Source organism: Colossoma macropomum, unplaced genomic scaffold, assembly GCF_904425465.1.
Source record: "Colossoma macropomum unplaced genomic scaffold, Colossoma_macropomum, whole genome shotgun sequence".
NCBI lineage: Eukaryota > Metazoa > Chordata > Actinopteri > Characiformes > Serrasalmidae > Colossoma > Colossoma macropomum.
The window spans coordinates 38,810,978-38,827,333 of NW_023494793.1; the positions used below are offsets into that span (position 1 = coordinate 38,810,978).

The 16,356-nt window shown below is 43.0% G+C and overlaps 1 protein-coding gene across 3 annotated transcripts; it reads left to right on the top strand.

The window, feature by feature from the left end:
• Positions 1-370: 370 nt before the first annotated feature.
• Positions 371-16,205, top strand: comta (catechol-O-methyltransferase a). Of its 3 annotated transcripts, XM_036579502.1 has the most exons (7): positions 371-766; positions 5,659-5,920; positions 7,480-7,648; positions 9,802-9,919; positions 12,810-13,003; positions 14,643-14,774; positions 15,877-16,205. In XM_036579502.1, the coding sequence occupies exons 3-7, from the start codon at positions 7,481-7,483 to the stop codon at positions 16,054-16,056; spliced, it is 792 nt and encodes a 263-aa protein (XP_036435395.1). In that variant the 5' UTR covers positions 371-766; positions 5,659-5,920; position 7,480; the 3' UTR covers positions 16,057-16,205. The 3 variants fall into 3 exon arrangements, with proteins under 3 accessions (XP_036435395.1, XP_036435394.1, XP_036435396.1); XM_036579501.1 differs by lacking the exon at positions 5,659-5,920 and having other exon boundaries at positions 375-766; XM_036579503.1 differs by lacking the exons at positions 371-766; positions 5,659-5,920 and adding an exon at positions 6,029-6,047.
• The last annotated feature ends 151 nt before the right edge of the window (positions 16,206-16,356 follow it).

Sequence of the window (16,356 nt, forward strand, 5' to 3'; positions counted from 1 at the left end):
ATGCCTCCAGCCCTCAGTGTTGTAGGGAATCCTCTCTCTGGCCTGCTGCTGTGTTGTTGTGAAATCCTTGCTTGTGGCCATAAGCTCTCGAGCGGCCTGTGAATGTGTTTAAATGGAGAGACATTCCATTCGTCATCGTTATCTGCCTGTACATGCAAGAAGGGGGAGGGCCAGGGGAGGGACGAGAGAGAGAGAGAGAGAGAGAGAGAGAGACAGAGAGAGAGCGAGAGAGAGAGACAGAGAGAGAGAGAGAGAGCGAGAGAGAGAGAGAGAGAGAGGTGGAAAGGGGTGGAAGAAAGAGGAGGGAGGATTATGACATGATTGGCTAAAGGGGGATTAAAAACTCAGCCCAGTTGGCTCAGCTCCTTCTCTTTAACCATGCTGTGTGTGTGGTGGGGAGGGGGGGTGCACATGTGTGTGTGTGTGTGTGTCTGAGCACAATTCATGCCTGTGTATCTGAGTGTGTGTCTGAGGCTTCCTCATGGGTTACTGTGACCTACAGCTGCATATTCAGCTCACATCAAGGCAAACTGGCAACGAGAACCAACACAGGAGCAAATAGAGAGAGAGAGAGAGAGGGAGAGTGAGAAAAAGAGAGAGGGAGGGAGGAAGGAAAGGAGTGTGAGCGAGAGAAAGAAAAAGAGAGAGAGAGGAACACGAGGAGTGAGTGCTCTCGTTAAAAGAAGCACTTTGAGAGAAGGCATTGAGGCGTCGAAGGGGAAAGAGGAACTGACCAGTGCGCGTGTGGACACTGCTGCAGCTGGAAGTAAGCATGTCCATTCTGGTCTGACACACTTTTTGTTTGCATTAAGACTTTATAGGAAATGCAGAGGGTGCTTTTATTCTCATGTGTGCGCTGCAGATGTGTGGGTTTTGGGTGGTCTGCATTTGTATGTGTGCTTTACTGTGGATGTGTTAGAGGTGGGCGATATGGCAGAAATATAATATCATGACGTTTTCTCGATTCACGATACTGATCACTGTGTTTAGTATCACTATGTTTAGTTTTGAGGTATCGATAAGTCCAAATGTACAAGTACAATAATCTTTATTCAACATTTCATAAACTGCTCTGCACTGAATCCAGGACTAATAATGCAGCTGTTTAGTGCTCTTTAGTTGTGATGATGTATTTGATATGCTGAGAGCATTTTGTGGCATAATTGATCACAATAACAAGAAAATATCTCCATATTATCCCACCTCACATTCCTTCACATCTCTTTCCACACTAGCACTTGACTCAAAGCTGTTAGGACTGAAAAGGTAGTCATTTTATGTTGAAATGCACTTTAAAAGATCGCAGTTTTCAAATCGCGAGAGCTGCACTTTTAAATATTGACCACAACAGGGGTGTCCAGTCTTATCTGCAAAGGACCGGTGTGACTGCAGGTCTTAAGTCCAACAAAACAGGATCTGTTGTTGAAGACTGAGACAAACAGATTAAGTAAGTGAATCAGGTGCGGTTCTGCCTGTTTGAAAACCTGTGGCCACACCCTTTTGCAGATAACATTGGTCACCACGGGCACAGTTTCAACTAGAGATTTAACCTAGGAACACTGAGCTTGTGAACTTCCTGAAGATGATTCAGACCAATCAGAAGAAACAAAACACACACAGGATGTGTACATGATAAAACAGCCACAACTAACTGGCATTCAAACCTTTAGAAGGGAATTCCACCCATTTTTCAGAATTGTCTGTATAATCAAATGGGTAAGATGGAGGCAAAGTTTTTCAGAGTGGTTTGATGCGAAATGCTCTGTTCTAGAGAAAAGTTTTTCACAATAGTAGTGATAGGAACCAGACGTCTGAAGAGTTTAATGACTCTGAAAGCTCCCTCACAGAAAGTTATTACATGAAATAATTTAGAAAACTCTGCCTGATGTCTGAGACATTGATATACAAGAGTTCTAGTGAAAGGTTTTGACCTAAAAAGTATTCTATAAAATCCAACCATAGCCAGCATAAGGCAAAATACCCCCCCCTCCCAACTCAAAAAACTTATTTTTCCAGATTTGCCATTATTTCACCATCATCAACACTACATATAAATACTCAGAAGACACATGTGGGTTCACTGGTGGTTTTGGATAGTAAATAAAATGGCTGTAATTGCCTTGTATACATTGTGACCCCTGGTTCCTATCACCACCACTGTAAAGAAATCTCTACAATGAACCATTTCATATCAAACCACTTTGAATGTCTTTGGTTACATCCTAGTGACTGAATTATGCAGAGATTTTGAAGAAATTCTTTTTTAAGCTAGAAAAGTTGATATGCTGGCGTTCTTGACCAAACAAACAGGCCTGGACCTTAATTTGTAGAAGAAAATGGCGATTTAAACTGCAGCCACAATATTGTTCTTAAAACAATCACAATTCTATGTTTTCCGCAAACCGTTCAGCCTTTAAGCTCAGAGTGTGAACATGCAGGCTTAAGTGTGGAGAGCTCATTACTTTAACCCTGTGGAGCCTCATCAGCACATCAGCAGCCCCTTATAATCCACCGTGGTGTCAGTGTAGGGGGGAGAAAACACAGCCTGCACCCACAACGCGCCTCCACACTCATCAACACAACCTGCTTCATTAGTGTGTGTGTGTGTGTGTGTGTGTGTGTGTGTGTGTGAACAGGCTCGGCGCTCCTCCTTTTTTCAAAATGTAGTAAATATACTGTCGTCTGCAAAAATATGTGCCCCCCCCCGGGCAAATGACAGGCTACTACTGCACATTTTAATACGCAGTTACTGTTTATTAGCCAAATAAACATATTGGGAAAAATATTATTCAGTTACATATATTTAATTTGCTTACTACTTTTTTGAGGAAAACTTTTAGTCAGATTTGTATTCATTTTATTTATTTATTTTTACATATTTATTTTTAAACTTGTAAATTTATTTTTTATCTATCTATCTATCTATCTATCTATCTATCTATCTATCTATCTATCTATCTATTTAATTCTGCAGAAGCATACTGTTGCTGCCGAAAAAAAACAATTTTTAGTAATAATTTAATAACAACAGCTGCCCTTTACATTGTGTGAACATGTTATGCTAAATGGACCAATAGAAATGTTCCAAATGTGCTTAAAATAAAAGCTTGTCATATTAACTTTCATTAAAATAAAAAAAATTCTCCTCCTACGAAGTTATGAGGTTTTGTTCTGACAGCGACAAAATGCAGCACTAATGTGTATAAAATGATTAACTCGAGCTGAAGCAGCTCCAGATCCACCTGATGGGTTTTAGCTCTTTATAATAGTGAACAGAGGCAGTAAAGAGCTATAAAAGCTGATTTTAGACCCTCAGTAGGCGTCAGCGGCGCGGGACCGATAGGATCTTTAATTAAAGCTGAAGCGGCTCTGTGCAGGTGATAACACACGGGCCGCTGCGTGGAACACACTCTGCTTCTGAACAGCTGGTTTTAAGAAGCCTGTTCTACAGATCAGGTTCTGAACATTATACACACATAAAGTGATGGTGAGAGTGCTATTTTTTTGAGGATCTGCTCTTCTGGATGCAGATGGTGCCCAGTCTTGAGCTCAGTCGGTGCCAGTTCTCTATAGTAAATCCTTTCTGGTGAAAGACTGGGCTAAATCTGCATCTGGGAAAAAAAGCTCTGTCATGTGAGCTGGAACACACTGTTCCAGGTACAAGGTGCTTTTCTAACGGGAGTCAAAAGGGAAGCCGAGCAGACGGTGAACTGCGAGTCATGTAGCTGTACAGTAGTTCACTAATCTTGCCACTGAAGTATTTCTTTGTTGCTGTGCTGCTCCAGACTCGACTCTGTACTGTTTCCAAGTATTAAAGCTGGCAGAGTGCCAGAACAGTTCTTAAGTGTGAAATAAGCTCTTTTTTTCCATGTTTTTGGGCCATGTTTCTGAAATAGCTGATTCATCAGAGGGGAAGTGGACGGTTGTGTTTGTGATTAGCTGGTGAGAACAGCATCGTGGTGACAGATTTTAACAGTGCAGCTTGGAGTTTTAAGGATTTGGCACCACTTTTGAGGAAGCAACACTCAAAACTCGCTGAAGAGCTCTTAACATTTTCTTAGTCCACTCTGTTTATATTAAACAAGAGAGAGAGAGAGGAGAGAGAGAGAGAGAGAGAGAGAGAGAAGGAGAGAGGGGGGAGGGAAGGAGAAAGAGAAAAAGAATAGGAAAGAGATTTAGAGAGACAGCAAAACAGACAGACAGGGAGGAGAAAGGGAAGGAGAAATAGTGTTGAGAAAGACAGATAGGAAGAGAGAGAGGGGAAGGAGAAAGAGAGAAGGTGAATGAGAGAAAGAGAGGGAGAGAGGGAGAGAGTAGGGATGGGTAAAAAAAGGAAGAAAGGGACGAGGTGTAAAAAGGGAGAGAAAAAGAATGGGAAGGGGAGAGAGAGGGAGAAAGGGAAGGAGAGGTAAAGAGAACGAGAAAATTAAAGGGGGAAGCAAGGAGAGAGAGATGGGTTGGATAAAGAGAGGGGAAAGAGAAAGAGAAGAGGAGAATGAGAGAAAGAGAGTGGAAAGGTAAAGAGAAGAGGGGGGAGAGAAAGGGAAAGAAAGGGAGAGAGGGAATGGGTAAAAAAAGAAAAAAGGGACAAGGCATATATAGAGAGAAAAATAATGGGAAGGGGAAAGAGAGAAGAAGGGGAAGGAGAGAAAGAGAGAAAGAGAAGGGTAAAGAGAATGAAAAAGGGAAGCAAGGGGAGAGAGACAGTTGAGTAAAAAGAGTGAAGGAAGAAAAGGAGAGAGATAGAAGGGGAAGGAGAAAGAAAGGGGGAAAGGATGGAGAAGGAGAAGGAGAGAAAGGAGTGTAAGGAGAGAGAGAAGGGGAAGGAAGGGTAGAGAGGGAGAAGGGAAGGAGAAGTAAAGAGAGAGAGAAAGGAGGGGAGGGTAAAGGGAGAAAGAGAGAAAAGGGGAAGGAGAGAGAAAGGAAGGGTAAAGAAAAAGAGAATAAAAGGGGGGAGTAAGGAGAGAGAGAGAGGGGTTGGACAAAAAGAGAGTGAAGGAAGAAAAGGGGAGAGAGAAGGGAAGGAGAAAGAAATGGTGGAAATAACAGAAAGAAAGAAAGAAAGAAAGAAGAAAGAAGTGGATGGGGCAAAGAAAGAGGGTGGATGGAAGGAGAAAGGGAGAAAGAAAGAAAGAAAGAAAGGGAGAAAAAAGAAAAGGGAAAGAGAGAGACAGTAAGAAAAGAGTAAATAAAGAAGAGGAGTGAGAGGGGGGGAAGGGTGAAGAGAGAAAGAAATGGAAATAGGGGAAGAGAGAATGAGGGGGTGAGAGAGGGGGTGCAGTTTGGCATTTGTACCCACTGAGAGATCAGGAGTCAGGTTCTGTTAACTCTTCCCTCTCTCTCTCTCTGTGTGTCTCTCTCTCTCTCTCTGTCCCTCTCTCTCTCTGTCTCTCTCTCTTCCTCTCTCTCTCTGTCCCTCTCTCTCTCTGTCTCTCTCTCTCTCTCTCTCTGTCTCTCTCTCTCTCTGTGTGTCTCTCTGTCACTGTCCCTCTCTCTCTCTCTGTCTCTCTCTCTTTCTCTCTCTCTCTCTCTCTCTGTCTCTCTCTCTCTCTCTCTCTCTCTCTCTCTGTCCCTCTCTCTCTCTCTGTCCCTCTCTCTCTCTGTCTCTCTCTCTCTCTGTCTCTCTCTCTCTCTCTCTCGGCCTCATGTTTACTAAAGCTCGATTTTTCAATGTTGGATTAAACCTGTGCTGTAGTGCTCATGCGTGATCAGTTGATGTGGTTGTAAAGCCTGATGGCCAAACTTTATGACCAGTATTTACACAGGTCAACTGGCCAGGTTGATTAATAACTCGGTCTGAAGGTCAACGCCTCCTCGGGTGCAAAGATCATCACACCAGGGCCTCTTTTAGCCGATAGGCAAAACCAATATCAGCGCCAGGCGGCAGAGCTGTGTTCACTGTCCCTGCTGAACAGAGAAGGTGAGCCAGAGTCTCACACAGCACTCAGACAGTCATCCTACTGTACAGCGTTCTGTGGGTGACGCCGTGGTTCTGCGCTCTGAGGAGGTTCTGGATCAGCGCTGGGCAGTAGGCCGAGGGGAGCGGGGTGCGCTGAATTTGAATTACTGACCTGTTTTTGTTCCCTCTGCTTTCTCTCTGGCTCCCTCTCTCCATCTGTCTCTCTCTGGGTCTCCCTTTCTCTCCACCTGTCTTCTTTCTCTTTGTTGAGCTCTCTCACTCTACCCTACCCTGCCCCCCCCGCCTCTCTCTCTCTCTTTGTTTTTTTTCTCTCTCCCTGTGTCCCTACTTCTCTTTCTTTCTCTCTCTCTCTCTTTGTTTGTCTCTCATCTCTCTCACTTTTTCTTTCATTCTTTTTGTCTCTCTTTCTCCCTCTCTTGTTTTCACTCTTCCTCTCTTTTCTCTCCCTCTCTCATCTTTTTCCTTCACTCCCTCTCTCTGGTTTCTCTCTTCTCTCTCACCCTCTTTTTTTATCTCTCTCTCCCTCCCACTCACATTTGCTTTCATTCTCCCATTCTCTCTTTCTTTCCCTCCTTCACTCTCTCTCTCCCTGCCTTCCTTTTTTCTCTCACCCCTCCCTCGCTCTCTTTTTTCTCTCCGTGTCCCCACTTCTCCTTCTCTTTCTGTCTGTCTGTCTCTCTCTCTGTCCATTTGTCTCATTGTTGGTCTCTCATCTCTCTCTTTTTCTCTCTTGTTCTTTTTGTCTGTCTTTCTCCCTCCTTTGTTTTCACTCTCCCTCTCTTTTCTCCCCTCTCTCATCTCTCTCACTCACTCCCTCTCTCTCTCTCTCTCCCTCTCTCTCTTTCCGTCTCTCTCTCCCTCCCACTCACTTTCCTTCTCCCTTTCTCTCTTTCTTTCCCTCCTTCACTCACTTTCTCTCCCTGCCTTCCTTTCTTCTCTCTCTCCCTCCTCTCTCCCACCCCCCCACCCCCCCGTCCACTTGTCTTTTTGTTGGTCTCTCATCTCTCTCTTTTTCTCTCTGTCTTGTTCTTTTTGTTTCTGTCTTTGTCCCTCACGTGTTTTCACTCTCCCTCTCTTTTCTGTCCCTCTCTCACCTCCCTCCCTCTTTGTCTCTCTCTCCCTCCCACTCACACTCACTTTTGTTCTCCTTTTCTCTTTCTTTCCCTCCCTCACTCTTTCTCTCCTCGCTTTCCTTTCATCTCTTTCTCCCCCCTCTCTTCTGCCCCCTCCTTCCTTCCTTCTCTCTCTCCCTCCCTCCTTCTCTTTCTATTTGTCTCTCTTTGTTGGTCTCTCATCTCTCTCACTTTTTGTCTCTCTCTTTCTCCCTTTCGTTTTCACTCTTCCTCTTTTCTCTCCATCTCTCTTGTCTCTCTCATCTCTCCTCTCTCCCCTCCCTCCCTCTTTCTGTCTCTCTCTCCCTCCCACTCGCTTTCGTTCTCCTTTTCTCTTTCTTTCCCTTCCTCGTTCACTCTCTCCCCGCCTTCCTTTCTTCTCCTTCTCCCCCTCTCTTTCTCTCCCTCCCTATTCCCCCCCACCCCCCGTCTCTCTCTCTCTCTCAGAATGGAGTGCTGTTGTCTGACGGTATGTGTTGGTACAGTCGCTCTTGTGTTTGCTCTGTTGTGGTGGTTCGTCCCGGCTGTGAAGAAGACGGCTTTTTGGGTGCTGATGTGGAATGACTTCATCATCGAGCGACTCCGCGATAAGTTCACCCAGACCACGCGACCTCAGGTGACCTCAGACGATTTTCTTTTTATTGATATTTGTGCATGAACTGCTCGCACATTTGAGTTACTCAGTAGCTCTCTAAGAGCAGCACTCCACCCCATCTTTTTACCTTTTTATATCTGTATTATATTTTCAAAATAGAACGCATGACTTTGAGTGACTTTTTGCTGGTGGAAATATAGAGCACTTCTCTTAGCAGAAATCATGGCCTCCCGTGTCTCCTTCTTCACCCACATACTACAACAATAATAAAGAAAGGCAGCAAAACTGAATCTCTTTTCTTCTTATGTAGGATATAATTATTCTATTTGTTTTTTGTGCTAATATTCATGTCAAAATGAATGTTTTATAATGTAATATAAATGTCAAAATGAAATATTTTTCATGTTTGAATCACTGTAAACTGGCCTGCTGATGCTGGTCTTCACACTTGTTTTCACCCCTGTACTTGAGTCATCAGTTCACTTAAGTAACACAGGCCATATTACAGAAACGTCTTAAGTCTGAAATCTTATCTAATTTGTTTAGTTACCATGACAACTTCAGTTAGGACTGCATGTAAGACAGAGGCTATTACAGAACAACAGTTCTTATGTTCATAATCTTATCCATTAACTCCAGATAAGAAAACAGTCTTACAGAAACATCCTAACCAGACAGAATTTCCTAAACACTGTCCTAACTTTAAGATGAACCCCAGACCGTCTTAACTTCTGTTTAACCGTCTGTTTCTATTGTTTTGAGCAGTAACAGGCAGAATAGCTCACTATGACTAGTATAATGACGTTGCATTTATCTACACTGAAAACGTGTTTTGACTTGTGAGGTTTTTTTCTAACAGCATTTTAAAACCCCAGACACTGCAGACTCGATCTCCACCATCCCTCTTATCACCTTTGTGTGTTAATGTTAAATAAAAAGTTGTCAGATAAAATATTTCAGTGATGGTGGTGAATAATGAGGAGACAGAGCTGAACGTGTGTCTGTTTATTAGGAGGAGTAACGTTAGCACGCTCGGCTGTGTTTTGGGAACTGAAACTGAAACTGGAGGGAGGCGACGCTCTGATAAACAGCTGTGCTGCCACAATATTCTCCACTTCCAGTTTATCGCTCTTTAGTTTTGTTTGACCTTTTTTGTACATCAGTAACGGTTGCTAACGTTAGCTGCCTGGCTAACTAGCTTGACTACTTTGATTACGTGTTCACGTTTCAGCAGAGAACTTGTAGAGATGAGAATTCCCACTCTGTAATGTCTTCCGGGTTTCTCAAACGCTAGAGGGCGCTCCCGAGCAAGTCCAGAATGATTCGGTTGATATGGAGCATTTGAGCAAAATCATAGTTTATAACTGCTTAAACATTTTTAATGTAAAAGAATACAATCGTTTCCTGAAAACAGAGCAGCATAAAACATTTTAACACCGCTGTTATGTTTTTAAGAGCTTTTAAACTTGAGTTATAGGAGTTTAAAACGACACCTCATGTATATTCATGACATCTGTGAGCGCGAACAGCCAATGAGCTGCTCAGCTCGCCAAACAATCAGCACGCTCTAGCAGTAATGCCCGCCTTCTGCTGCCCAAAACCTGTTTGCTGTAGAAAAAGGGAAATATATTGGTAAGATTTCTTAGTTTTTTTTTTTAGTAAAATACATCCATCTACTTTCTAAGATTAAAGGAAGGTTCTGGGTGAGTGATTAGAAACTATTTTAACTTTTCGTTTTTAGCCGTTAAGCGCCATTTACTCTCATTCATTGAGGACTCGCCCTCTGCTGTTTAGCAGTCCTGTTTTTGATATAACGGGGGAAATAGGAAGTGGCCAGACTCCTCATAAACCGGCTCTGGTTTCAGCTGGGCAGGTATGGTCGGTTGCTAGGTAACAGACATGACATTTGATTGTCGACTTCAATCAAGTGAGTTAAGATTTTTTAACTTGACATAAGATGCTGTAAGATTCCTAAATCAAGCTCAACTTAACTTAAAATCTTAAGTTAAAATCTTATCAGATCTTAAGTTAGGCCAAAAAGATAGGGCGTTTGTGTAATACGGCCCCTGTTCATTTACTTGAGGCTGGTTTTAAGCTACTCTGTCCACCTCCGAACACAGATTGATCCACAGGTTCACTTCTAACCTCATTAGTCTGCTGTTTGCTCCGTACAGCGGATGCTGAAAGCGGTCCAGAAGAACGCCACTAAAGGAAATCCTGACAGTGTCATCTCTGCCATCGACTACTACTGCAAGCACTCTGAATGGGCCATGAACGTGGGAGACGAGAAAGGTGTCCTCCTCTACCCCTTCTTCCCTCTTTCTGTTCTTCCTTTCCTCCTTCTGCTCTCCTCCCTCACACACCTGTGACGTTCCCCCTTTTTCCATTTGTTTTACGCCTCTCCCCCCTCCGTCTGTCCATCACTCTCTCTCTCTCTCTCTCGAGTGAAAGTCCTGGAGGCCGCTCACGGTGTCTGCTTTATGAATGTGACGTGCTGGCATTCGCCCGGCTGCTGGGTCAAAGAGCTCTCCGCATGGCTGCCCATGCCGGCCACACAAAAATGCGCTTTTATTATTTGCTCTCTGAAGCAGTGTAGCGTGGAATTCAGTGGTGAGACACGGCAGAGATACCAGCCGCAAGGCAAACGTTTCTTAGCACACGAATGAGCAACATTCCCTGACTTGTTTTGGCGTGTTCACTCACTGGCCACTTTATTAGAAACGCCTACCTTGTAGCTCAGACACTGTAGCCCATCTGTTGATGAACAGTTTGAGTTTAGTCATCATCTAACCCTTCATCAATGGTCAGTTTCTGACCACAGAGCTGCTCTTGGCTGGATATTTTTGGGTGGCGGACCACTGTCAACCAATGGCGAACTGTGACCATGGGCCTTTGGGAACTGTGTTTCCATGTTGGCATTGAAAACCATTGCTCTGTACCTAGTAGCGGTATGTGACCTAGGCCAGCAGGAAGCTATGCAAACAGCATTATGAGCGTAAAACTCATCTGTGGAGAGCTTCAGCATTTTTTATTTTAGGTAAAAAAATGTTTTATTAATGTTGAAAAAGTCAGGCGGACATTGTACTCTTATTTTTTATTGTAATAATAAGTTCGCCTGGACGTTTGGCATTCATGGCTCCCAGAAAATTCAACATCTGGTTTATTCCAGCTCTGCAGTCGACGGCAAAGTTGGGAACATGTTGACGGAACGTTCCACTTACCTCTGCAGTCAGCGCACCGACTGGGGCTGGTGGAAAAATGGAATGTCCAGTTTGCTGTCATCCATCTAGCGCCAACATGCAAATGCAGTATTAGATCTAGGCCTTCAGTTCGGACAATAAATGTCAACGCTCAGTCAAAAACAAAGCAAAAAACCCTCCTCTACAATAATGCTAATTTCTGTTAGCGACCCTATGGGATATCTAATACTACGTTAGCGCTAAGCCAGCAGATTCACATGAACATCTTCCTAGATTAAATGCAGATATTTGAGGCTTGTGAAAGACACCAACATATATTTCAGCAGTTTTACAGTGAGTCCTTCAGTAAAGAGCCCTTTGAGCTGCTGCCACTCAATTGACTGAACAACTGACTAAAACCTGGTGAAACTACGGCTCGTATTCACAGTCAATGATGTATCTAGAACTTCCAGAAGGTCTAGAGTGATGCTTTTTTCTCATTGAACTGGTTCCACCCAAAACATGGTTGATTCCTCTGTCACTGCCTAATTATGTTGAATTGAATCTAATGTGTTAAGGCCTTCAGTGCAGCTCCTGAAGTCCTTACCAATGGGGCTCAATTGTACAACTACATATGAACCCTTATGAGAGGTGGAGCTCATAAAGTAACCAGTGAGTGGACGCATAAGATAGGTGCTTCTAATAAAGTGGCCAGTGAGAGGAAATATGAGGTGAGTGTTTTCAATAAAGTGGCCAGAGAGTAGATGTGCAAGGTGGGAGTTTCTAATAAAGTTGCTAGCAAATGGAAGTAAAAGGTAGAGGTTTTGAGTAGTCAGTGATGAATGTTTATTGTACTATATTGTACACAGGCTGACCACTTCATTAGGTACTTCCACTTGGATTTACACTCACTGCACATTTTATCAGCTCCACTTACTATATAGGTGCACTTTGTAGTTCTACAGTTACAGACTGTAGTCCATCTGTTTCTCTGCATACTTTGTTAGCCCCCTTTCACCCTGTTCTTCAATGGTCAGGACCCTCACAGGACCTCCACAGAGCAGGTATTATTTGGGTGGTGGACCATTCTCAGCACTGCAGTCACACTGACGTGGTGGTGGTGTGTTAGTGTGTGTTGTGCTGGTCTGAGTGGATCAGTCACAGCAGTGCTGCTGGAGTTTTTAAGCACCTCAGTGCCACTGCTGGACTGAAAGTAGTCCACCAACCAAAAATATCCAGCCAACAGCTTCTTGTGGGCAGCGTCCTGTGACCACTGATGAAGGACTAGAGGATGACCAACACAAACTGTGCAGCAGCAGATGAGCTATCGTCTCTGACTTTACATCTACAAGGTGGACTGACAAGGTAGGAGTGTCTAATAGAGTGGACAGTGAGTGGACACACACTAACAAACCACCATGTCAGTGTGACTGCAGTGCTGAGAATGATCCACCAACCATATAATACCTGTTCTGTGGTGGTCCTGTGGGGGTCCTGACCATTGAAGAACAGGGTGAAAGGGGGCTAACAAAGTATACAGGGAAATAGACTGACTACAGGCTGTAAGTGTAGAACTAGAAGTGCACCTGTATAGAAAGTAGAGCTGATAAAATGGACACTGAGTGTAGATACAAGATAGGTGTACTTAATGAAGTGGCCGCTCAGTGTATATTACTCGTCTGTTTTTTCCACTTCAGTTTTAAGTGGTGAAGTTAAGTGGCGTGTCCAAAATGGTACCCGGCTCCCTATACATAGTGCACTACATAGGGCATGAGCTAATGGCTTTCACACCCTACCTACTGCACTACAAATAGAGATCCTTCAGACAAAGATCTATTTGTATTGAACTGATTAGTCATCAATGGCTTAGAACTGACAGGCTGTTACTGGTGCAGAAAGGCCATTAATGATGTTTCGAGTCGGCCATTAGGCACATCATTGATCGCCTCCCTTAATGACCCTTCAGCTTAGCTGCTTATGTGTTTGTGTGTGGCTGTACCCAGGCTCCATTTTGGATTCAGTGGTCAGTGAGGTGAACCCCAGCATGGTGCTGGAGCTGGGCACATACTGCGGCTATTCAGCGGTCAGAATCGCCCGTCTACTCTCCCCTGGCTCCAAACTCATCACTGTAGAGTTCAACCCAGCCAACGCTGCCATCGCCAAGCAGATCATAGCCTACGCTGGAATCCAAGACAAGGTGTTTATGTGTGAGAGAGACAGAATGAGAAATTCATGAGAGGTGAAGGTTGCATCACTGAGTGCGTTTACATGCACTCAGTAATCCAATCATAATCAGATTTCTGCAGTTATCTGATTATTCAAATGGTCATGTAAACAGCACACTCCAATGTCTTAGATCGGAGTAAGATCTAGAAAGAGGCTGGATTTTAGCTCAGTAATCAGATTTCTCAGGATTTTCTTACTAAGTCGTGGCCACGACTTGATTGCCTTGTCCCCATGCCTTACTAAGTCATGGCCACATATTAGGATCTTGTTCCCATGCCATACTAATTTAAATATTTTTCATCTTCTAGATGACGTATGTTCATATTTAATTGTGTTCATATTTAAGAATGTTCATATTTAATTATCTCATTCCCAGGCCACTCATTATTTTTATTTGTATGGGGTCACCAACAGGGCTCTGTACCATAGTATAGAGTGAGATTTTGCGGTTTAAAGTTACAAAAACCCTCTTCTGATATTATCTTGAAGGTTAGACGAACTACTGAAAAAGTACAAGCACTTCAGGGCTCAAACACGACGACCGGCTGTTTGAAATGACTTTACTGTAATGCAGAAAGGAAATCAGGTAGCTAACGGTAATGCTAGGAAGCCAAATACCACGTCTGTGTCTATTAGCCTCTACATTAGCGGCTGCGCTAACAGTCAGGATTTCTTGAACACAGTAGTGAATCCCAAGTGTAGGAAGTAATTGTGCAATGCATGCTGGATACTGTAATGTACGGAGCCCCGCTGGTGACATCCTGTATAAATAAAAAATAATGCGTGGGAACGATATCCTAATGTGTGGCCATGACTTAGTAAGGCGTGGGAATGAGATCACGGCTTACTAAGTCGTGGCCACGCATTAGGATCTCGTTCCCACGCTTTACTAAGTCATGGCCACGACTTAATCATCTCATTCCCACATCTTACTAAGTCGTGGCCACACATTATTTTTATTTATACAGGATGTCACCAGCGGGGCTCCGTAGTAAAGAATGAAAACTGAAAAAGGACACAAAAATGTCAGTTCTGTTCAACTGATGAAGCTGAAAGATGCAATACTGCATTACAGATTATTACATATCATGAAAAATAACATTAAATGCTGGTTTGAGGCCAAGTAATCTCAAATAGGCTTTCTAGCACTGACTGTATAACTGCTATATGTATATCAACTAGTTAAAAAATAGCAACATCCACTCAGAAACCTGAATTTTATCCATTTTTGTAGATAATGTTTTTCCTTCTCTTTAAAAATAATAATTTAACAGATCCACAGTATCTCATGACAGCAAGAATAAACAGCACCCATTCATTTGAAGCACAGTAGTTTGTTCTGAGATAGGCTGCATGGCTGGGTGGTGCGAGTGTGGTGGAATTTATGCAGTAGAAAGCTGCTCTAATCTGGTGTGTTCTGCTGTTAGCAGTAAAGCTCTGTGGAGGAAATGTGAAATTAGCATCTGAATAAGAAGCATGAAACGGCATGTGGGATTGAAACGTCTCATGGATTGACAGCATGAATCTGCAGGCTGAACAGGGCTAGTTTGCAGCACAGTGAGGGGATCTGAAAAGCAGCAGGGTTCTTTATGCATGGTTATGTTTTCCAGGTCACCCTGGTGGAGGGTTCCTCTGGTGATTTGATCCCCAAAATGAAGGAGCGCTTTGGCATCACGACGTTTGATTTCATCTTTTTGGACCACTGGAAGGACCGTTATGTTCCTGACACTGAGCTGCTTGAGGTGAGACTCTGAGAATATCTGAGCTCGAGAATATTAGAGTCTGGAAAACAAGAGAAATGTGGACTCGATCCAGAGCTTCTTCACTAGTTTCAGATTTGAGACTCCACTGAAAGAGCGCTCCACTCCCTGCAGCACTGCTATCATAGATAATAATGGTTGTATCTGGTGGTGGTCCTGTAATACACCCTCACTGACCACTGTACTAGAAACACCTTCTACACTCTTAAAAAAGATGGTTCTGTAAGGGTTCTTTAGTAATCAAAGAACACTTTACATGATTAAAGTGTTCTTCGCATTATAAAAGGGTTCTTCAGGTAGATGGAGAATCTGTTGTAGATGGTTGTATACAGAATCTTTTTGAAAAAAGGGTTCTAGATAGCACCAAAAAGGGTTCTTATATTGCAATAAGCCTGACATTGTAACAATGGAAGAACCCTTTTGGGTGCTACATATAACCCTTTTCAAAAAGGTTCTATGTAGAACCATCCACAGCACATTCTCCATTAATCTGAAGAAACTTTTAATCATGCAAAGCGTTCTTTGAGTGTTCATGGTTCTATATAAAACTATTTTCTTTACCAAAGAACCATTTTCTTTACCAAAGAACCCATGAAGAACCATCATTTTTTTGAAAAGTGTTTTTCTATTGTTACGATGTCAAGCTTGTAACAATAGAACAACACCACTTTTGGGTCCTATATAGAACCCTTTTCAAAAAGGTTCTATACAGAACCATATACAGCACATTCTCCATCAATCTGAAGAACCTTTAATCATGCCAAAGGGTACTTTCAGTATTAATGGTTCTATATAAAACCATTTTCTTTACTAAAGAACCCTTGAAGAACAATCAGTTTTAAGTGTGTATATACAATCTTTTTGAAAAGGGTTCTTCTATTGTTATGATGTCAAGCTTGTAACAGTAGAAGAACCCTTTTGGGTGCTATATAGAACCCTTTTCAAAAGAACTCTTGAAGTGCTATCTTTTTTAAGAGCATAGGGCTGAACCTTCAGTTAGTCAGCAAAACGGTGCACTGCTGCAGACCTCCAGGGCTGGAACTGGCTCTGTAATGAAAATCCTCTCTCCTCTGCTTCTCCTCAGGAGTGCGGCCTGCTCAGGAAAGGCACAGTCCTGTTGGCTGATAACGTCATCTGTCCAGGAGCACCAGAATACCTCAAGTACGTTAGGAACAACCCTCGCTACGAGAGCCGATACTACCCAGCCCACCTGGAGTACACCAAGGTGGAGGACGGCCTGGAAAAATCAGTCTTCTTGGGTTAAAGAGAAAATGATGGAGAAGTTTCTAACAACCTACAGTAGCTCTACATAGACACCAATCTAACAACCAAAAGAGTCAGAGAAAGGGTACGGAGACTGTTAAGTTCACTAAGCTTTGAAAAAGTGTTAGAACTGGCACGCACAAAAAAAAGCAAAAAGATGTGACATCATGAATATAATGTAAGATTTATCAGCGTTTTTAACGTGTGTACATATTAACTTTCCAAAGCAACGTTAAGCGAATGCAAAGAGTTTCAACCATGGTTTACTTCTGTTGCGTTTTGTCCACATGTGCATTATCTT